Here is a 24,447-nt window from a genome sequence, read left to right as displayed (position 1 = left end):
TGTATCTGTTAACCAACTTCTCCCTATCCCCACTCCCACACTTCCCAGCCCCAGTAACCATTATTCTACTCTCTACTTCTATGAGATTAACTTTTTAAACTTCTACATACAAAGGAGAACATGCAGTATTTATCCTCCTGTGCCTGGCTTATTTCACTTAGGACAATGTCATTCTGACTTGTCCATGTTGCTGCAAATGATGGGATTTTACTCTTTTTTATGCCTTAATGTCATTCCATTGTGTGTATGTGTGTGTGTGTGTGTGTGTGTGTGTGTGTGTGTGTATAAAACATTTTCTTTATCCATTTATTAATTGATGGACACCCATTTTGATTCCATATATTAGCGATTGTGAGTAGTGCTGTAATAAACACAGGCTTTCAGTTATCTTTTCACCATACTTATTTCCTTTCCTTTGGATACATATCCCCAGTGGGATTTCTGGATCACATGGTAGTTCCATTTTTAGTTTTTTGAGGAATCTCCATACTGTTCTCCATAATAGCTATACTAATTTACATTCCCACTAAAAGGGTGCAAGAGTTCCTCTTTCTCCACAACTTTGGTAGCGTTTTTTTTTTTTTGGTCATTTAAATAATAGCCATTCTAACTAGGGTAAGATGATCTCATTTTGATTCCAATTTGCTGCTCCCTCATGATTAATGTTGAGCATTTTTTGATGTATTTCTTGGCCATTTGTATGTCTTCTTTTGAGAAGTGTCTATTCAGATCATTCACCCATTTTAAAATCAGATTATTGGGGTTTTTGTTTGTTTGTTTGTTGCTGTTGAGTTGCTTGAACTCCTTGTATATTGTGGATATTAATCCCTTGTCAGGTGAATACCTTGCAAACATTTACTCCCATTCTGCAGTTTGTCTCTTCATTCTCTTGATGGTTTCCTTTGCTGTACAGAAGCTTTTTAGTGCAATATGGTCCCATTTGTCTATTTTTGCTTTGGTTGCCTGTGCTCTTGAGGTTGTAGCCACAAAATCTTTGCCTAGACTAATGTACCAAGGCATTTTCCCTACATTTTCCCCCAGAAGATTCATAGTTTTTGGCTCTACATTTAAGTTTTCAATCCATTTTGGGTTGATTTTTGCATATGGTAAGAGATAAGGATCTAGTTTATTCTTCTGAATATAGTTTTTCCAACACTGTTTATCAAAGAGACTGTCCTTTCCTCAATGCACGTTCCTGGCACCTCTGTCAAAAATCATTTGGCTGTAAATACATGGATTTATTTATGGGTTCTCTTTTGTGTTCCATTGGTCTATATGACTGTTGATGACAATCTAAGGTGTTATGCTTTGAGCATCCTTACTTTAATGCAGCAAATTCATAGAGAAAAATTTTATTCTTATTTATACACATACCCCATTATGACTTAGACAATTATTCTGAATAATCATGTAAGCAAATCCTGTCCCACCTGAGCCAAAACGCACTAATGACTTCTTGTCTCTCTTAAGATAAACCCTAAAGCTCTAACCATGGGCTGTGAGGCTTCACATAATGTGTAGAGCTCTCCCCTACCTGACTCCTCACTCCTAAATTGTCTCATACCCTCTTCCCTTGTTCACTTTTGCTCCAAGTCCTTTGTTCCAGTTATGTATGTCTGAAGTGTCCTTGTACATATCCACTTGGCTGTCTTCTTCACATCATTTAGGCCCTTGCTCAGAAATAACTTTAAAATAAAAAGACCTTCTGGTGTCTCTATATAAAAAGCATCCTTACTCCCACCTCCATCCTCTTACTTTGCTTAGCACTTTTACTGCCACCTGACACGTTATCATCATGCATCTATTTCTTTCCTTGTTGGAAAATGAGTTCTGTGAGCCTATACATAGAACAACACATAAATAATAGGAGCTAAAAATATGCTGAATGCATGAATGAACACTGTACCTCAAGGAAAGTTTAAATAATCAACTCAGCTATTTCTAGAAACTGTAAGTTCTCCTTCCTAATTGCCCAGGAGACTCTGCTGAGCAAGGCAAAGATTCAATTTGCAAGGAAAGAGTTAAATAATATTATATTGTTAACTATTGTTCTACTACATTTTTTTCTTTTAAAAAACAAAAATTCTTTTCACATTGATTTAATCAGGTTTAGCTTAGTATTGCCAAGGTAATGAAGCATCAGAAATATTTTGCAAAAAGCCAGAAGTTTTCGCAAAACTTAATATATATTTTTATTTGCCTATTTTCTTATCCACTATGATGGTTTATTAATATGATTTACTACTTTTTCTTTTTTTATAAAGGTGATGATCACCTCTCATGGAATAATGCAGTTTTAAGTACTACTGCTTGTATTTAATTATCTAGATGTGATCAGTATTCTATATCAGGAAACCTAATCAAGAGATTTTAACCATGCTCTTTAACACTAAACTCTCTATAACATTATTTGAAGTAATAATTAATACTTTTCTTTCATTTAGACTCAATTGTAATAATTTTCTGAATCTTTTAATTCCCTTTTGTTAGCAAATGTAGTTAGCAACCTAATTCCTTAGCAACTGCATTACTTTCTCAGTTCTTTAAGACCCTTGTTAATACCCTCACCCATTTCAGAGCTGTAATTCTCTCAGAGTTTTATAAAATATTAGCTCGATTTTAATGTTCCTGAACCTGAGGGGAAGTGTTATCTGAGCTCCATTTTGGGAATAATTTTCCAGTTTATTTTTGTATTATTATCTTCCACATCTCCAGTTATTTTGCCAAAATGTGTTGACTTTATGAAATGATTGCTCTGCTGATATGCTTTGACAGAAAATCAAAACTGTTTAAAATGAATAAGTTAGCTTATTTGACTTCTTAGTCAGAAACTGGTATTGATTTCTTTCAACTTCTCCTGCCCTCCAATCCCACTATAGAGGTTTCCATTTTGAGTAGTCTAATATGCTAACCCAGAGATGATAAGTAAGTTTCCCCTCATTTTCTTTCCGATCTGACATTACTCATATGCCCATTCTGTAGCCATACCACAACAATAAAAATTAATTAAACCAAAATATGTTCGTGGTTTTTAAAAATAAGGATACCATCTCTTAGTAATAACCTCACAGAAGTAGGATTTAATATTATTATTTTGACTTAGTATGTCAATATAAGAAATAATAATGTTTCTTTATTCTTTCTAATCTCATATTGAATATATTGAAGTAATTGACAAGTCCTTTTTTTGGATCAGTTTTACCCAATTTGATATAATCTCATGTAATCTACAGGAATTCACTTGAAGGTGAAATTTACTTGTGGGTCTTCATCTGAAATTAACAAATAGTATCATTATAATAATGGTATTACATATTCACAAAATTACAATATATTTCTTAATTTCTACCAAGTGTTAGTGACAGAGAAACTCATTCAAAAAGTATATATTACTTTCCACTGTTTCAAGGATAAATTTATGAGACTGAATTTGTGATAGTGCTTCTAAGGAAGCCATAGATGATCCATAGACTTCCTTGCACCTGTTTTTCCATCCCTGCTTGGCAGTTAGGTGGAAGAGCAAGGAAGCTGATCACTGGATTGACCCAGCTTTGGGGTGTTTCCTGGAGGATGTAAAGGAAAGTCAGGCATACTAAATGAAACAAATAGGAATATCTTAGAATCTGAAATTTCATGACCTACTTGAATTGAAAGCATCGGATAGGATGTAGCTTTTAACTCATTTATCATATTAATTGAAGTAACAACAATAGTATTATTCTTTACTTTTGGTAAATGTGCTTTTGGTAAATATTAAATCCTACTTCTGTGAGGTTATTACTAAGAGAAGGTATCCTTATTTTTAAAAATTATGAACATATTTTGGTTTAATTAATTTTTATTGTTGTGGTATGGCTACAGAATGGGCATATGAGTAATGTCAGATTGGAAAGAAAATGAGGGGAAACTTACCCATCATCTCTGGGTTAGCATATTAGAGTACTCAAAATTTGGTAAATTACAAAGCTGAATTACATATTTCTGTGTGAATATGTCTAATTTTAGTTATGATTAGCACTTAGATATTTATGAATTACTGATTTTTTACAATTTATTATTTTGGCTTGTGGGCAATATGAGGAAGGAACTTGAAGCACAAACTTTGGTGCAAGCAAAAGCAACTCATCTAGGAAGAGGTAGATTCTCTTTGACAACATTAGTAATTAACACACCTCTTAAGAGTAATCTCCTAACAAGCATTTCTGTATTTTAGGGTGCAGTTGGTAATAAAGGTGAATTTGGTGCTCCTGGAATTCCTGGGGAAAAGATATGATGGTTTACTATTTGATCAAAATTTATGGTTATTTTATAAAGTTGTATCAGATAGGATAGGAAAATGTACAGAACAAGTCCTATAGTTTAGGGGTAATCAAACTGTGGCCCTATAGTAGGGCTGCCAGAAACTCTCACTGTAGGATTTTGTGCATAAAGTTTTACTGGAATACAGCCACACTCATTAGTTTTTGTATTACCTAAGGCTGCCTTTGTGCTTCATGGCCAAGTTAAGTAATTGTGGAAGAGACTGTGTGGCCCACAAAATCTAAAATATTTACTCTCTGGCCCTTTGTTGAAAAAGCTTGCTGATCCCTGCTCCAGAACATTGGCCGCTATTCTCTTAGCCCCAGGGCTTCTTAAATTCACCATTTTATATATAATATGGTGTCTTAATATGCGTTTCACTGCAGACAAAAATTAGGTAATTTATGTAAACATTTTATAATATAGACTATAAGACATACTATAATTAAAAATATAAGAAATATATTTCAGTCTATCAATAAAATACTATACTGTAGGCTATAGCTCATAAAATGATTGATTTTTATGTTTCTCCTCTAATACCACAAAGATGATTCCAAACAGTAAATTCACTCAACGAGAAGTTACTGTTGCAGTTTAGCATCTTATTCAACTTCAGTTTTTGTAGAATATTTAAAAAATTGTTGTATTTGTATATTAAACTGCAATAATCTTGTCATATTTTTCACTATATATGCCTATATTAATATTAATAACTTTGCTAAATTTTTAAAGTTCTCATATGTTCATGCTAAGAAAATTATCTTCTTTATGAAAATATGCTTAGTATAAGTTTTTGTAGCATTCTAGCTGCACTGATTATCGAGTGAGTCCATTGTGTCTCATTATCTAGAGGGCCATGACCATTGTGGTTTTATTCACCTGAAGTTGGCACAGCAATAACTGAAGCTGAAGCAGTAGGAGGTTCAGAGGTTGTCAGACAGATATTTTTTGAGACCCTCTTAAATGTGTCTCTGGTATCTGATGGCTTCATTGATGCTACTTTTTCCTTTCATAAATTATTCAGTCTGATATGCAAATTATTTACTCCTATAGGAATGTAACTGTTGGACTCAGTAAAGTCCAACAAACTCTATTGAAAAACAATACCTTGCTGCAAGTTGATGTTTATTTGGGCTGCTATCTTCTTGTTTAAGCTTACTGATGGCATTAATTGATGATTCTTCATCATAAATAAAAGCTTCTTTAAATACTTGTTCAAAGGTCTAATTCTTTAAAAATATCTTTTCTCTAGAGCTTATTATTTGATCACCTAAAGAGATGGCCAAATCCAAATTTACCTTGTACCCTTATTCTACCAATCTCTTTCTAAAATGCATCACAATAATCTGATTGTTTAGATTTCAGATCATTAGGAGTTTTTGATTTATTATGAACATGGGAATCTTTTTAAAAACATATGCAGAATCACGGAAGCCCTTGAACTATAAAATAGATTGTTTGACTTTATTGTGTGATGTAACATGAGACTTATGTACATTTACACAATAAATTATGGCATAGCAGGATAGAATTCCCTTTGAATGCTTTAAAACAGAATTTATCAAGTTTGGTATAAAATAGCATTAATTTTAACACTCCAAAATGACAGCCCTTGGATCCTTATGTATGACAACCAGATGCAAACTGCTACTGATTGGCTGTGGAACAGGTTCTCAACTCCTGAAAAGGTGATGTCCACAGACTATGTAAGGACTAGATGAAGCATTCAGTAGAATCAATCCTGTCAAAAGTTGATCAAAGGAATTGCCATCCAGGGCCGTGATAGTAAGAAAACAAATCTAGAAAGTTAAGTATGCAAGCCAAGAAATTCTCTAGAAGAAAAGAGAGTTTCTTAGAAAAGAGAGGGCATTTGGGGCAACATGAAGGAACTGGAGCAAGTCAGTATTTCAGAGACAGGCGCTACTCAGAACTAAAGGTTTTGTTTCTTTTCCCAGAAGTCCACTTTTGTAGAATGAATCTTGTGTGGTGATTCATCCTATATTTCACTTAAAGTAAAACTTCAGTGAATATAAAGGAATATACTGATAATCTAGTTAGATGAAGTCATTCTGAAAACCGAAATCCTCAGCCCTTGGTGCCCATTTGGTCAAAATGGTGACTGAGAGAGTCTTGCAAAATCAGTTAATGAGTGTGTCTGTGTGAAGACACTGTTCCCAGAGAACTTAAGAAGCTAATATCATAAAGCAGCAGCTGTTTTTATGGTGTTCTAAAACCATGGCAAAATCGTCCCGGCAAATACTCTTTCGAGTTTCCTTAAGCAGTTTTCTTCTGGGTCTAATTTACTTGAGTTACTCTTAAAGGGTCTCACAGACAGTTAGAGAATTCATGTAACTTCCAGTGGTGCTAAATATGGTAACGGATTACATTTAACTCTTGGTTCCAGGATTCATACATCATCAGAGACCCTACTTAGTGGTTAATATCCTTCCAATACCTATAGAAGCAATGAGTCTTTGACTACTTTCTCTTCCCAAGGTCTCAGTCCCTGGTGGTGCCAGCTATGATTCTAACTTGTCACTTCATTTAGCTGTTAAAGGGGTGTGACACTCTTGAGTGAAAAAAAAATGCCGCCTCAATAGTGTTTTCTCCCTTCTATAATCCACAGGTTACCACTTATTGAAAGTAATTCTAAGGAATGTATACAAAATGAAAACAAGAAAGTTACTAGCATATCATCTAACAGTAGGTTAATAAATTGTAAAAAATTTTTTAAATTTCAAAATTTTAAAATCATCCTTGTGAGGTTTATGTCTGGGGTGAAATCTTTCTGTTATTTTATAAGAAAAATAGTTTGTTATATTTTTCTAAGTAAATTTCCAAAGAAAAATTATCAGTTCTTAACATGCATGTCACCTCAGGGCTTTGTATCCCACATTTGCTTCAACGTGAAATATGTGCATCTTCCAGAGTAACTTATCCAGCATCCCCTTAACTTTGACTCTGCTTGTCAGCAGTTAAAATTCTTTGTTTTGTTTTGTTTTACACAGAATTAGGAGTACTTAAGAGTACTGTTAAAAAATAAATAACTAGGATGAATTGTTTAACTGTTTCACTTGGAGCAAAAACATATGTACAATACCGTAGAATAGGTATCTCAGGTCTAATATTCTCAAAGTGAAGATTTTTTCTAAAGTTAATATTCAAGCTAGGAAACTGATTTATATTAATGGAGTGAAGCATATTCTGAGCAGTATGAAGTATTAATTTGTACATTAACTATACACTTACATCAATGTCATACTTCAATAAATTAAGTGATTTGCATATAAATCACATTATTCTAAAATAAACCTACACTTTGAAATTTAGCTAGGTAATAGCAGTAAATTTTTTTAAATCAAGACTCTGAACAATGCATTAATATACTGTGGTGGCATTTTTCCTCTGACACCAAGGAGAAAAATAGTACACTAAACAACACAATTTTATAAAATGTATTTATGGAATGGGAGTCATGAGGACTCTAAGGATGAAGTATAGCATTTAGTTATGTTCTTTTGTAATTGTAATGCTTATCACCCAGTACAGACTTGCAGTAGACATTCTTAATCTAATATTAGCTCTAATCTAATAAAGCCTTACTGTTAAACATTGCATAAAAATAACTGTCACCTTCACATTTATTCAGAACAGCTATGATTTTGCCTAAGAGATTTGGTAAGTGTTCTGTTATGAGTTCATTTAAGAAAATCAGTTCTGTGTAGCAGTATTATTAGGTAGCTGGCAACTTCTGGTAAGCTTGGATGGACAGAAGCCTCTGTCAATCAAAATGAGTAAACTGGATGGTTCCATTTCTTTTTTTTTTTTTTTTTTGAGACGGAGTTTCGCTCTGTCGCCCAGGCTGGAGTGCAGTGGCGCGATCTGGGCTCACTGCAAGCTCCACCTCCCGGGTTCCCGCCATTCTCCTGCCTCAGCCTTTCCGAGTAGCTGGGACTACAGGCGCCCGCCACCACGCCCGGCTAATTTTTTTGTATTTTTAGTAGAGACAGGGTTTCACCATGGTCTCGATCTGCTGACCTCGTGATCCGCCTGCCTCGGCCTCCCAAAGTGCTGGGATTACAAGCGTGAGCCACCGCGCCTGACCTGGATGGTTCAATTTCTAAGAGAAGTGAATGACTCTAAGCATAAGATCACATGCATGCAGCCATACACACACACACACACACACACACACACACATACATGTTCACACCTTGCATCCTCATGGTATGAAGTAGGAAAATGAGATGAGGATTTGTACACTATGAGCAAATTTTGCCCACTTTGCCTCCAAATATAACACTCAAACCATGTTTGTTTTCATTACCTGAATACTTCAAACAAAAAAGTGCCTCATTTCATACTTCACTTATGTATTTAAACATAACAGATATATTTCTCTGTAAGTGGGGATTTTTTTCTAAACAGGAATAATTATTGTCCAATAATCTTATCCTAATAATGTGATAGTAAAAATTGAACAAATATAGAGCCTAATTTATGCTAAAACCCATATTCTATCTACTAAATTAAATTTGCCCTAAAATGTTTATTTTAATAGGAAAACTTTTACTAAGTTAATTTTGCTCCCCATGGAGTAAGTATGAAGTAAATCATGGCCATCATTACTTTACTATGCTAATATTAAATACTCAGAGTTAGACTGCCTGGGTTTGAATTCCAGCTCAAAATCTTACTCTCTCATTTAGAGCATGACACTTGGTCTCTCTACATGTCAGTTTTCTCTTTTATAAAACAGGAATTATATTGCATCTACTTCTAGCTTTATCTTAAGGATTAAACAAGATTATTCATAAAAGTGTCAGCACCTGGTATATAAATATTTGGTAAACAACAGATATAATTTTAACAATAAACAGTTTGATGATTCTATTATTCTAGCCTTACTGTGGGATCAGATTAGAACTTATCTGAAGGAATTTATACACTTCATCTTAGCCAAAAGGCCAAGAAGCAAACACTTGGAATATTATTTATTCAAAATATATTTACAGGAAAATGTTAAAGTCACATATCTTATGTAACCTTGACCTCTTAAAACAAACTAGATGTTAGAAAACCAATGAATTCCTCACTTAATATAAATATGTACAAGAATATAAACTTTTACAATAATAATAATAACACCCATTTACTCAAAAAGTGTTATATGCTAAATGCTATCAGGAGCCTTCTTCACATTATTTCATTCAACCCTTACAACACCCCTGTGAGGTAAGATTTATTGTCACTGTTTCACAGATTAGGAAACAGATCTAGAGAGAGAGAGGAAAAAAATATAAAAAACTTCCCCTAACTTGGTACGGAGAAAATAGTAGAATCAGGATTTGAATCTCTATCCATGGAAATCCATAGCTCTTGCCCCTTTGCCATATTACCTCATCTGGATAGCTCCTCAAATATTCAGATTTCATTTACACAGGCAGGTCTGAATTAGATCTTAAATTTGTTTGCCTGCCAGTTTAGTGAGTGAACTGCAGTTTGCTTCGGACATCCTGCTCCAAGGAGGGCTGTGTCCCTTCCCTTTAAATCCATGGACCCCTTTTAAACTGTATCTGACCCTAGGGATTCTGACTCCCCCACCTTCATAAGATCGTGTTCACCTGTTAAGAATCATTATGCATATGGTTTTTCACCAAATGAGAGGGTTTTGTCTAGCTTTACCTTCCAAAATAAGTATTATGGAAAAAAATTTGCTTGGTTTCCAAGTACAGATTACATTTGAAGTGTGTTTTCAAATGTTCCACGCTTGACTCTCTGGAGATTCTTAACCTACCCTGCATGCCCACGTCCAGGCAGCTCAATCATGGCCACTCTCCAGATTAACCTTAATGCAACACCTAATGTAGAATTTTTTCTCTTTACATTCTCCATTAAATAAATGTATATAATTTATCAAAAACAAAATTGTTTAACTTAGTACCATGGCTTTATAAAAATATAAAATAAATCAACCTTCTAGAAGTAAAAAAAAGCTGTATGCATTAAGGCACTTAAGAAGTACATCTGATAACATGATGAGAGAGTGGCCAAGCTGCATGTCTTAAAAATAGCTGGACTAACTATCGTCATTATATGAGGATATGCTTTGTATGATGGGCCTGTTCACCATAAACTCTGAAGCCCTCAGCACTGCAGTGAGATGAGACTGAATGAGGCAGATCCATTGTTCCCTAACAGTCTTTGTATTTCTTTTCTGCTGGAAAATGAAATGACTATGATCTTTGAATCTTGATTTTCCCTAAAAAGACATTTTATGAGAAGACTGCAGCTTCAGAAAATAAAGGCAGATGCTGTTACAGTTTATGTAAGTGCAGACAAGGCCAGTCACTGTTGTGAATTATAATGAACTTTCTAACAGTGCTGGTCCAGATGTAGCATTAATGCTTCAGAGACTCAGAAACTTATAGGCAAGTAGTATAAAAGCTAGAGAATTTTTAAGCCATTTGGCTTCCTCTCTATATTTCTAGCCTCACCTAATTTTTCTGTGCTTAATTTTAGACTTCCTAAGTTTAAAACATAATTTAAAATGCCTAATGCATGTGACAATTTATGCTAGAAATTGAGACCATTAAATGAGGAGGGAAAAAAAAAGACAACTTAGCTTTATTCTAACAATGGAATACTTCCTGCCTATGAAATTGTTAGGTTTTATAAAACAAGAGTGATCTCCACTTTAGAGAAAAATACGTCTGAAGCAGAGAATCACCTGTATATCTGTGTAATTTAGAAAATTCTCTAATAAGTGAAGGTATAGTCAAATCTACACACAGGATTGAATTTTTAATCATAACTAGTATTCATAGAAAAAAATGACCACAAAGAAAACAGTTTTGTAAGCCTACTTGTTGGCTTTACTTGTTAAAGGCAGGAGACTAAAACTTGAATTATCAGTGAAAAACTATTGCTCTTACATGGAGTAATTGTCATTTAATTGTCTTGTCTATAGACATATATTGATACAATATAGCACTAAAATAAACAGAAACATAAAAGGACAAAGGTAATAGAAGGACAAGAAAAAGAAAAAGAAACTTGCTCACTCTGCAGCTGATTTTATTTCTTAATGGTTTCTTATTCCCTTCTAATGCCTTCCACTCACACCCCAAGTAGAGCAGTTGGCAGGGAACACAACAGATGGATGACAAGCTCAACACATGCCGTGTATCTGGCACCCAGGCATTTGACTTTTATTTGCTAAACAGTCAGATTTCAAGAACCTAGTCTGCTAATGTTCCTATTTGGTTTAATGTACTACCAGCTTCTAGCACATAAATATTAAAATATTGCCATAAGAAAGCTCACACTGTGTTTCTCTGCATAGTTAAGTGGCTAATTATTTTATTCTTGGTGTAGATACTGAACAGTGGATTTAAACATATAACTGGTATTTTATAAAGACATCTATGATTTTAGATATTAGAGTTTCCTTAAAGTGGCTCTATCTAAAGGAGCTTTTAGCCAGACACATCAGGGACTGCCAAAACCAGTGTAAGGTATTGAATGAACCTGTTAGGGAAGACTAGAAGATTTGAGCAGATGATCACAGATGATTGGTATCTTTTTTTTCTATCTCCATCACTGCATTTTCAGATTATTAAACTCAAAACACATGCATTTTTTTCATGAATTCTCCCAGGCCACCAGGCAAAATTACAGCTTATCCACTCTGCTCACATAGCACTTTGTTTATATCACCAGTATAGTGTGTGTCTATACACCCTGCTAAAATGTGAGCTCCTGGAGTAGGACTTGGGGTCTGTCTCATCTTAATCCCAGCAACTGACCCAGCATATGGTACCTGGCTGATTCTGGATAAGTGTTTGTTGAGTTGTTCAGAATTTGAGGACTTAGCCCCAAGCCGGAAATAGAGAAGAGAAATAGAGAATGACTGTTAGAAAACTTCGCTGAGGAAAGATCGGAAAAGCACCCCAATGCCAGCAACACTTCAGTGAAAGTCCTTCATACTTTCTGCAGAAGCATAATTTAGGGAAACAAGGGAATATCTTCTTTGCACAACAAAGTTTACAGGTATTGCTTCCTAGAATTAAATATAATAGAAGTGTGTGCATCTCCAGAATTTGCTTTCCATTTTCTCTTGGAGAAAGTATGCTCTTCCCACTCTCTCAAACACAAATATTCAAGTTATATTGCTTTCTTTTTATCCAGACTAGATTTGAAAATCTCCTAACTTTCTCTACAACATCGTTAGGGTGTGTTCCTTCTCCATATCTTCATAACCATTTACTTCAGGGCTGAAGATAAGTAACCAATGGCTTCAGTGCATTTAAGGTCCTGTAGAAGTAATTGATATGGAATAGAACTATAAATTACTCATCATGAGGAATACTCCAGGCAGGAAATAGTTTGCAGTTACTGCTATATCATTGTCCTCAATTAGGAGCTGACTGATGACACTGTCCTTCTCTTTATATCTTAAATCATCTTTCACTTGTTAGAATTCTCTATTCAGGTGTCAATCACTATACTTCAGGTATTTCGGTACATGATTCACATTAAATAAGTATTTCTGTAGTATTTTTATGAAGTTTTAAGTTTTGTTTAAAGACCCTCTTACAGTTAGTCTCATAATAAAGTGAAAAGCCCAAACATTTGTGCCTGACACTTTCAGAAAATCATCACAGTTACATAGGAGCCCAGATTTTGTAGTGGGTTCTACAACACTGACTAAGGCTTAATTCACTAGCTTCGCTATGTATAGGAAGAAATTTTTACCTCTCCAAGACATTTCAAAATTACTTGGGTTTTCTTTTTGTTTTTTATTTGAATAAGTCTTAGTACAACTTGTATTTAATTAATTTGAAAAAGGATTGTAAAATAACATCCCGTTGACAGGAAAACTTAAGGATTGTAGTTGACAACAAATGTAGTATATGTAAACAATTTGGTTTAAAAAAAAAGCACGTTGTATTAACAGAAGTACAAAACTGTATAGTATCCACAACAAAGTGTGTGTGTGTGTGTGTGTGTGTGTGTGTGTGTGTGTGTGACAGAGAGAGAGAGAGAGAGAGAGAGAGATGGTCCTGTTCTGTATTCTGTGTGAGTAAGACCATTTCTGGAATGATGTGCTGAGTTCTGAGTGCCACATTTTAAAAGACATGACCGACCAGTGTGTGCCCAGAAAACAGGGACCATAGTATTAAGAGACTCCAAACTATCATTTGAAAAATGAGTGGTTTACTGAATAGAAGGCTTGATAGTGGCACAAAGGGATGTCATGTATAAGACCTATAACTTTTTTTTTTCTGTGTAATTGCAGATAGAAGAAATAAGACTGATGGGCAAAATATGGGGAAGGTTAATTTGGGTTCAGTAACCATACAGTGAATTTTTTTTCTTTGCTCTCCACAATGCCAATTAAGCAGCAAAAGTATTCAACTTTAAGAAGCTTTCAACAGAGTTGGTGCCTCATCAGATTCTTTGGTGTAGTTGTTATACATAAATGCATGAATTTATATTTGTCCTTATATTTAAGAATGCCCATCCTGCTTGTTTTCTAGGCATATGCACCTGTATATACATATGTACACACATATACATATACACTCAGGATAATAGATTTTTAAGAGAGCAGATATTGAGTTAGCTACCACTAACCACCCATATATACATTACCATGATCAAGACATGTATTGACCCATAAGAATAAATAATAATAGGATCTCATTCATGTAAGATTAAAGTTTTAAATTGGCCTTATCCTGAGCATTAATGTGATTAAAATATCCCTATGCATTAGCTGCATTAAGGATCCAACAAATATAAAGAATTCAAAAAGTCTGAGATTTTAAACCCTTTGCTATATATATATTTTTAACTTGGTAATTTATTTCTTAGAACGAAGTCCCAAAATATAGAAGGAAAAAATTATCCCCTTGAAATAAAAGGATTCAGATTGGATATCTGAAAAAAATTTAAAAATATAGGTTTTTAAAAATTTCCTGAAACATTTAATGGACTGCCAACAGTTTAAGAACAATAAAATATTTCAATTTCTAAAGATTATGGCTGAATAAAGCAGGACTATAGTCAGTAACATAGAGGTCGCCTTAGTAATACACAAAATCAAAATCAGATTTACTTTTTTCTGCCTGTTTTATTAGTTTTAGTCCTAGAATCCTGGCATTCCACTTCTGATATTTCTTCTAGTTATTTCATGCAATATTCAACTTAAGTGAATTTTCTTTTAATAAATATGAACTAATTAATGGGGAAGTATGATATATTTCAAGTGGACACTAAATTTATATAGAAGGTTATGCTCCTAGAAAAATATGCTCTAAGTAAAATGATAGTTCAATTTTTTCAATACAGAAATGTTATAATAGGATCTCAGACATTTTAATCAAAGGCTGAATGTCTAACTGTTAAAAAAAATCACCACAATATAGTATGTAACTTTCTACTTTCTGTATCAAATGCTAGTTATTTGCAATTTTTTTGTTTACCTGCTTGCTTTATCTTTATTTGCTTGGTCTCATTAGTACTGGGTTTGCAAACTATAGCCCTAGGGAATGTGATTTTTTTTTATCAAATGTCCTTCAGACAATATATATTTCCTGCACAATAAGAAATACATTGCTTCCAATGTCAAAAGAATCAAGAAGACTAATAATTTATAGTTTATGACTAGCTATGCTTACTGTTGAAAAATATGCAGTGATTAGAAGGATGTAAAATTAAATTCTGTGATCAGTTTTTCAGAAAGCAACCAGCTGACCCTAAACATCACTAACTTTGTCCCAAAAACTTCTCAAAGAGGTTATTTTGAATTTTGGCAAGGGTACTTTTTAATTGTCCTGTGAAGTTAAAGACATGCTATGTGTTATAGTAATAACCCAGGCAACGATACTATCAGCAGCAACGTTAGATTTCGCCTGCTTTATATTACACATATTTATTAACTTATCTTCCTGTAGTTTGAATTTGTACCTGAAAAGGAATACAAATCCTTTCATAGAAAACCCTGTAATGAAAAAAAAACCCTCAGAAATAAGTTTTGAAAGTTATGGCTTCTATGGGAATCATTTATTGTGATTTTCTTTCAATAATGAACTAAAGTATTGATTGGAAGCCAAAGAAGAAGCATCTTATTTCTTCCTTGGACTGAAATTTTGAGGAAGGAGAGGCAGTAGGAGTTCAGAAAAGAAAACTAATGTATACCTTCCAGTAATTTTAGGAGGATATTTATTTTATGAATAGAATTAAATTTGCCCTCAAAGTGCTTGTGGCACCTAACCTGGGTGTCAGAGGGAGCATAAAGAAAGACTTCTTCTGTTGACATAAGTTAGGTTTTAGATAAACACATTTCCTATGAGTTAATCAGTGATGTCCACTGAGTTATCATTGAGTCTAGAATTATGTATATAAAACACATTCAGTCAGGAAAGAGCAGAGACCATTTAATGCTGGCCACAGGAAAACACAGTATTTTAATTACAACAATCATAAAACCTGTGTCCATTAAAGACATACTCTCAATATTACAGGTTTAGAGAGTTTTGGTACCCAATTAACAGTGCATCTGGGTGTAATCCTAACCTGACATATGGCGGGGTAGGCCTTTGGGTGCCAGTACTCAGAGCACCTGGTGCATGAGTGGGCTGTGAGCAAAGGAAAAGAGGAGATACCATCACAACTTTTTTTCCCAAAGAAGTATTTTTGGCAGTGTATACCATATTGGCATACTTTAATGGATAATATGCCATGTCTCGTGATCGTGTGTAACTAGTAATATGATATAAAACATTATACTGGATCAACTGATGAAAATAATCTGCTCCTTATGGACAAGTGGACATACTTCTGTGATGAGTAACAGGAGCTCCATTTCCATAGACTGTTTCCTGGCACCAAATACTTAATGTGTTTTCACTATCACTTTATCAAATGATATTGGAAGTTTCTAATAGATTTCTGTGATGCCTGAGGTCTAAAACTATAACAATTCGTTTAATGATAGAAATGTATTTATTATATAGATAAGTAGATTATATTTTGTTGATTCTCTAACATTTAATTACATTTAGCAGGAAAGTTTTACTTTAGTGTTTAGTATATACTGTGATGATAGCTGTTATACTGTAGAATACTTTGATAATTTAATCTAATCTAAGAAAAACCTCAGTCTTTAAAATAACATGTGTGCATGTATGTAGCAGACATCTCTGGTAAGAACCACTAAAACTTTCTTTAAAATGTGTTAATTAATGAAATAATGAAAATTTCCTTAGATTTAGACAGAATATTACTATTTTAAAGTTTAAAGATGTGAATTTTTCTTCATAGCTTTTGAATTTTGCTTAAATAATTCAAATAAATGATAGCTAACTGCTTTCTAGGGAATGTTTAAAAACTGTTATTTTATAAATTAATTGTAAATATTTGATAGAAATAAAGCAGTTCCATGATGTTGTTAGCGTATTTTGGGCTGTCTAAACCTGGAAACTCCGAAGCCAAAGTAAATTCCTATAAGCAGGAAAATTCCTAAAACTCTATTGAGAACATGCACATCCTCTCAGGAGTATCTCATTCTAGCCTGTGTGCTGTTTACAAACCAGACTTGTCAAAGAGATGAACCCAGAATTCCAGCAATGGAAACTAAAAGCCATCTGTCTTTTTACCCAAGACAGAAACCAGATGAACTGGAAGAACTAAAAAGTCTTCCAAGTAATTGCTTTATATTAAATGGCATTGGGTATGTATTCAAAATTGATCTAATGGCAATCAGCAGATATGGGTAATAAAGTAAACATGCTTGTACATATATAAGAATACACACACACACATATATATAATATATATAGTGAGAAAAAATTCCAATTTTAGGCAAGAAGTCACTTAAAGCCAGAATTAAATCTTTTTCCAAAGACAGTGTAGGAAGGCAGCTAGGTATGCAGAGTTGAAGTGTTTGGGCTCAAATTCCGAGTCTACCACCTATTACTGTGCAATGACCTGTAAGAAGTTCATTAAGGCAGTATTATCTGCCTGATAGTTTTGTTGTCAAAACAGCAGTGCCTGGCCCATAGAAAGCACGATGTCAGACTTCAATATTATTCCCAGAAGTTTCAAAGAGAGAAAATGAAATGAGATACTAAATAACATGTGGAAAAACATAGGCTGTAGGAGACCTCAGTCCCAATCTCAGGTAAGTTACTAGTTAGGTACCTTTGACATGTTACCAAACCTCTCGGAGCCTCCATTTCCCTGTTTTAAAAATTGAGGTGACAGTCCTGGATTTGAGAAATAAGGGATAGATGGAAAGTCCCTATGCATGATAGATATTCAGTATTAGGCTATCTTTCCCCACAACACGAGAGCTATTTGTTAAAGACCACAAAAACGTCTATGTTCGTATATCTTTATGGATCATAAACATTATTCTGTGTACTTCTTTTAGGGTGAAAATGGTTTACATGGTGTTCCAGGATTACCTGGTCAAAAGGTAAAGAGTTCTTGAATGTTTCATCTGAGTTAAGAATTTTAACATGTTAAAAATAAATTTGCACATAATATTCTGAAATTTTATTTGATTAGGCTGAATTCACTCAAAGACTTTTAGAAAGCTATGGATGTCTTTTCAAAGAGAACTCGTGGAAGCAATCCCCTCTTGAAGGGACCATTCTAGGAGGAAGCTTTATCACAGAGCTTTAGTAACATGCTTCTCCAAAGAACTAAATGGTAGTGCTTTCTGGGGTCCGTGATAGCTGCTCTGGAAACGTGTCTGCTTTTATTAGTCAGAGTCTAAAATGCACAATAGAACAAATTGTACTTCCTTTGACTGGTTTTGGTTACCTCTTGCTTATCTTCTTTTTTGTATATCCCAGATAGAGCTAAACATAATAGTTACAATGACATAAAGTATTATATATTACAAAGATGCTGTAGACAACTATCTCTTCAAAAATATTTTTCTTTCAGAACAAGGGATTCCTAATAAGCAAGGAGTTTTGCATGGGCCAGGTTGCCTCTTTCTGTGCCTAGTATCTTTCTCTTTACCAAGGTGAACTTCCTTTGTGCCCCGCCCCCCCTACCTTTTTTTTTTTTTGAGACAGAGTCTCGCTCTGTCTCCCAGGCTGGGGTGCAGTGGCGCGATCTTGGCTCACTGCAAGCTCTGCCTCCGTTCACGCCATTCTCCTGCCTCAGCCTCCTGAGGAGCTGGGACTACAGGCGCCAGCCACCACGGCCGGCTAATTTTTTTTGGTATGTTTTTAGTAGTGACGGGGTTTCACCATGTTAGCCAGGATGGTCTCGATCTCCTGACCTCATAATCCACCCACCTCGGCCTCCCAAAGTGCTGGGATTACAGGCGTGAGCCACCACGCCCGGCCAGGGCTACTTTCTTCTTGTAGGAAGAAGCATGGTTATCTGTGACAAGCATTACTGAAAACACAGAGACCATTATATTCCAGCTTCTTGGAGGGATGGGGAGCCACTTCAGGTGGGGCCAGCTGTCATGATACCATCCAGATAATCCCACCACAGGAGAGAGCATTATTGATGTAATATTAGATGCCCACCAAAGCCAAGCATATCATTTCTATGCTCTGGAGATGTTTTACTGGTTTTGGCAACAACATGTCAGAAGTTACTATGCGTGTAGGTTTTTCTCTATAGCTGAAAATATCATTTAAAAAGATATGCACTTATTTATAGTTACAGATTGTGTTAAAGAATTTATTTACTTGGCCCAATAAAGATAATAAGATTGAACTGGCAGCAATGAAATGGCAAGCTTCTGAATTTCTTCACAGCGGCTCTAGACAAAACCCATTGATATAGCATGTGCTGCATCTGCAAGTCGAGTTGCAAGCCAAGGGATGTGCAGATTTATCTGCTGGGAAATAGTTTTGGACTTTCCAGCAGCTGTTTGTGGTGGCTGCATCATGCTGACATTGTGGCTGATGTACTGGAGGCGTTTAGCAGCTTCAATGTCAGCTTGAATTAACAGATCAAGTTAAAGTCTATATTTTAGGAAAAATGGTAGAAAAAAATATAGAACATGCATTCAGCGGTAAAAAACAATACCTAACAATTGACATATATTCATTCCTGGTAACTTTTAGAGGGTGGATGAAGCAAAAATAATTATTTAATTACATGCATGTAACACACACACATATTATTTAATCATATAATTGTATTATCTAATTATGTATACTATTTAATTATATAATCATAAACATATGTAATTATGTGGGTATATATATAAAAACATACTCACAAACTAAATATGTATGTACACATGCATGCCTATTTCTATATAGTTAAAAGCTGGCATTCCCTTTCATATAATTAGTATAAATTTTATATACCAAGGGTCACCTTGTTGAGGCATTACAGAAAAAATTCTAGAGATCAGAAACCCTCTATCTCCTGTCTCTGTGCACCCAGGAAATGCTTGCTGAATGCTTCTTATGCTGAAGGCCCTCCATGGGTGGAGAGATGCACATGACCTGTTCCCAACATTCACTTCCTAGCTATGTTGTCATGAGTGCCTGACATGTAGGAGGCACTCAATCAACTTTTGTTGAGTGTATGAATGAAACATTAGTTAAGGGGGGAAATAAGCTTGTCAGATCAGAGAGGGTGTAGATGAAGAAAGGGAGATGTACACCTTTTAGTGTAAATATGGTGATTGAGAGCCAGCAGCCCTCCAAGCACCAATCTTCTTTCTGTGACTGAGCCAGCATAGTGGACAGGAAAAAGCATAGCACTGGTGTCGAAGGTAGAGCCAGAACCCAAGGGTTCAAATCTGAACTCATTCATCATAAGACACTTATCAGAATGGTATGCCATAGAAGTCAGCTTTCTAAGAAGGCTGTTTCCACTGAATCTAGTAAAATAAATAGTAATTATAAAAAGAATGGCTAACTTAGTCTTTGCCAGGAAATATGAGGATGAATCAAACTCTCAAAACAAACCGTTGAGGAAGACAGTATTATCATACTTATTTTATACCTGAGAAAATTCAGACTTATCAAGATTAAATTGCCTTGGAAGTGGTGAAGCTGTAACTTATACCCTAGAAAATCGTTCCTTTAGTACTTAGAAATATTTAAATCTTATGTAACTTAATATTGGTTTAGAGCTTACATGTTAGAAATGGTTATTTACAATTATTGATTTTTCATTGTTTGAAACATAATTTTTATTGTAAAAATTGCATGTGTTGTAAGTATCATTTTTATTACTGTACACATCATATTCCTCTTCTACAGGGAGAGCAAGGTTTTGAAGGCAGCAAAGGAGGAACTGGTGAAAAGGTAAATATCCCCTTTTACATTCACATCTGTAAAAACAAATTGTTCTTCAAAATGTTTTGAAATAGAATATTTAACTTGTTTTGTGCATTCCCTATAAGCAATTCAATAATTTTATAGACATAACTAAAATATTTGCTTCCGTTGAGGTAGAATAAATGCATTAATGATTGCCAGAAATCTTTCAAAACTTATTTGGATGGTATTAATAGTTAGATATTTCTAGTTAAATTTGTTTCCTTGACATGGAAATGATTTAAACATTTATAAAGCATTATATTTTTATATTATGAAATCATTCACTCACTAAGTATCCAATTATTTAAATAAATGTTTGTTTTTATGTACATCTGGTTTATCAGTGGAATTTTTTTCCTGAAGGAATAAATAAGAACAACTAACTATAAAAGTCAGGATCCCACAGAAAAGAGATGGCATACTAAAACTGGAATAATTTCAAAGAGTTTAATAAAGGCATGGTTTAAAAAGTATGGACAAGGTATAAGAAAACCATAGGGATTGTGCAGTATCCCAGGTCAGTTTACAGCAGACTCCTTAAACCCCACATAATTACCAGACCCAGAGGCAGAGAAAACTGTGTGGCGAAGGCTGGAGACAGGAGCTGAGGGTAGCAGTCAGCCCAAGATAAGCACATAAAGGGGAAGTCAGGGCAATAAACACCTCCATCCCACTATCCTCTAGCCCTCAGCTCTCCTACTAGCCCCCACCAGCCAAACCAAATTGAGAGCCAGTGAGAATGGAGGAAACCTATAAGGCTCAGCCTCCCGAAGTCCAGAGCAGGTGTATAAGGGTGGACAGTGGATCTTGAGAGACCAATGGCAGATGCCAGCCCACTAATCTAAGTGCTGTCATTTAAAGTCACCTTCTTACAAAACTAAATTCTAGGTGCTTAATTTTACATGTTAATAGAGTGTTTTGTTATAATAAATAACTACTGAAAGTCATTTGATAGTGAAAATACTTAAGCAATCATTGTTTTACAAATTTACAACTTTCTATTGAAAGTACAGAGAATAGAGTGCTTGGTCATCCAAAATTTTCCTTCAGATAATCATTTGAATCCTTTTTCATTTCAAAAATCTTGTTTTGTTTTTAAATAAAGCAAAAACAGTACCATTCTTTTGTTTAATAACTCTGTGTACATCAAATGTATGTATGGAATTGGATGGCCAGGAGAGCTAGAAAGGAGAATAATCTCAAATTGGACAGTCTTGCCTGTATTTCGCTTTCTTGCCAGTGATCAGTTATTTGCGTTTTCAATAAGTATTTATAGAGAGAATGAGCATCTATTATAATTATAAGACAAATTACACATGTTACAAACTACATGATAATTACTTTTCCTCACAGAACTCAGAAAGAAAAAAGAATGGCCTTATAATAACCATACTTTTGTAGATCATTTCATTAAATGATGACTATTTTTCAGGTGAATATATTTTCTTAGAAATCCTTTGAACATTTTTGCTTTAGAATAACAGTCATTTGGAAGGCCATGTCTTTAAATAAATGCTTTATTTATACATATTCCTGATTTATTAAGTGGGATTTTACCTGTAGGAATAAGTAGTGAATAAGCCTGAACAGATATATTCTCTGTAATTTAAAGTCACCAATACACTAAAGTCTTAGTAGTTGTTTTGATAGTTTATATACATAGTTGGTATAGCTCAATAATAAATAGATTCTCACAGGCTATAAGGCATTAGAAAACCATTCACCGTATTTGGCTTCAAGGATTTTCCTTCTAGTTCCACGTATCTATTAACTGTTGCATTTAAATAGTCAATTTCACCACAAGGTAGAAATCTGTTTGTAGAATGATTTAAATATATTAGAAAAAATAAAGCATCAAACAGAAAAGACAATATGTACCTTGAATGAGAATCCCAATTTAGATGATTTATAGTCAGATATAAGATTCATGTAATAACCCTTATGTTAATTTGATTGGTGCAAAAGTAATTACATTACACCAACCAAATAAAAATGATGTTCTGCTTTATTATTTACTGTATATTAAATTTTTGAGTTTTTTCAATGTTAGCATGCTATGTATTCTGACCCAGAACCACGTGTATTTTTTCATAAGATAATTGAGGTCTTGTAGTTCACTTTATTTCTAGATTAGAGTTAAACAAGAAAAGTCTATGAAACATTCACATTGGTGTGACAACAGCATGGATTACTCACAACATAATTTATTTTCTGAACAAAGTCAATCTACCTTGGACTTTAATTTTTTGTGGAAAACTGAATATATAATCATTTTTTAAAAACCCACTTTCTTCTTTAATTACCCTACTGTGGCCTTTACTGTGTTTAATTTGACTGTTTGAGTGACAAGTCACCAGTTGCAAAATACAATTCAGGACGTTGTTATTGGTCAGAGATGTCATATCCTCCAGAAACACATAGTTACTGGTCAAAATATAAAAATTATATCAACTGCAAAAGGTAAAATACTATGTGATATTTTCAGGTGACATTTCTATAATGCAGTGGAAACCAAGTGGAGGAATCTGCTTCTTCCCATTATGGCTAAAAAAAACTAGCCTTCAGGCCAATCGAATTCACTAGACTGACAGAGTAGCTCCTCAAAGAGTTGAGCACTCTGTCCTTAGTCCTGAGGAAAACCTGTGGCAAAAGAACAAGTATAAAGGACCTCATTTAAAGTATATTTCTGCACCTATAGAAAATTGTAACAACAGGGCAGAGCCTCATACATTCCTGAACAAACACAATTCAGCCAAGTCAGTCCTGAAGTGAAAATTATTTTAAGGGGTAGTTAGTTCTCTCAGAAAGGTTGTTGGTGCTGACATGACTCTCTCAGATGACAGCTATTTGCAGGTTTACCATGCTGTGGTTTATCATGTAGACCTATAAGAATGACCCCATCCCACTTCACCATCGCTAGCTGGCAAAGTTAGGTGTGTATCACCCAAGGATCTTTGGGCTCTCCAACAGCATAGCTCATGAGGCAGGAGGGATGAAGGACCCTCCCCACAGCTGAGAGTTGTATTTTGGCTTCTCTCTCTCTATCAGAGTGGTCTTCTGGGGATCTTCCTTAGATTCCTTCAGTACTATTATTATAGTGCAGGCTGCTACTCCAAACAAAATACAGAGTTCAATCCTCAGATAACAGTTATCCCCATACTATCTGTCAGCCTTCCCAGCAATGATTTCATCAAACTCTTGTTATGTAACCAAATGTAAATGCATGAACTAAGCTCTTACATTACATTAGAAAAAGGCCATTTAGCAAGGATTCATTCACGTGCTCTTCACTCCTTAACCCTGAGCTCGAGTTTTTACTTTATGTCCTTGTGAAGGTAGAAATATTACTTGGTTGTGTTTATGAAAAGAAGCAGCAAACGGAAAATGAAAGGTAAACATCTGCCTCATTATACCATTCAATATTTTTAAGTAATTGCTTCAAATCATATAATTTAGTTTGCTTTTAAAACGATGATTATTGTATGTTGTCACTCAAGTTCTAACTCGAAGTTCGAGAACCAATTTTCTCAATGTTAAACTTAACTGCAGAACCTGTTGCTAAATATCATTTGATTGCGAGAAACATCCAGTGGCAACTGCTACTTATACCTTACTTTTGTTGATTTATTACCTAAAATGTAGTCGATTTGGTTCACTGAAGAGTGATGTTTAACTTGGGCATATATGGTGGCAAATTCTTACCTGGATCTAAGATGCTTCTGCTGGTGTGGAAATTTTCCATTTGGAAAATGAAAGTTTTCTGGTCTCTTGAGGGCCTCTTAAGTTTGATGAAAAGAAAAAAAACAATCAAATGAGCACTTCT

General features: G+C 34.6%; 1 protein-coding gene across 1 annotated transcript in view; it reads left to right on the top strand.

Moving 5' to 3' along the window:
• Nucleotides 1-24,447, top strand: part of COL19A1 (collagen type XIX alpha 1 chain) — a 329,106-nt gene that overhangs the window by 75,913 nt on the left and 228,746 nt on the right. The window contains exons 10-11 of the mRNA XM_030804323.1: nucleotides 17,744-17,788; nucleotides 20,565-20,609. Of these exons, the coding sequence (XP_030660183.1) occupies nucleotides 17,744-17,788; nucleotides 20,565-20,609 (90 nt within the window). The remainder of the gene's footprint in view (nucleotides 1-17,743; nucleotides 17,789-20,564; nucleotides 20,610-24,447) is intronic.

The sequence above is a fragment of the Nomascus leucogenys genome, chromosome 3 (assembly GCF_006542625.1).
Source record: "Nomascus leucogenys isolate Asia chromosome 3, Asia_NLE_v1, whole genome shotgun sequence".
NCBI lineage: Eukaryota > Metazoa > Chordata > Mammalia > Primates > Hylobatidae > Nomascus > Nomascus leucogenys.
The sequence above is the reverse complement of the archived record's forward strand: the minus strand, read 5'-3'. Positions and strand labels throughout refer to the sequence as shown.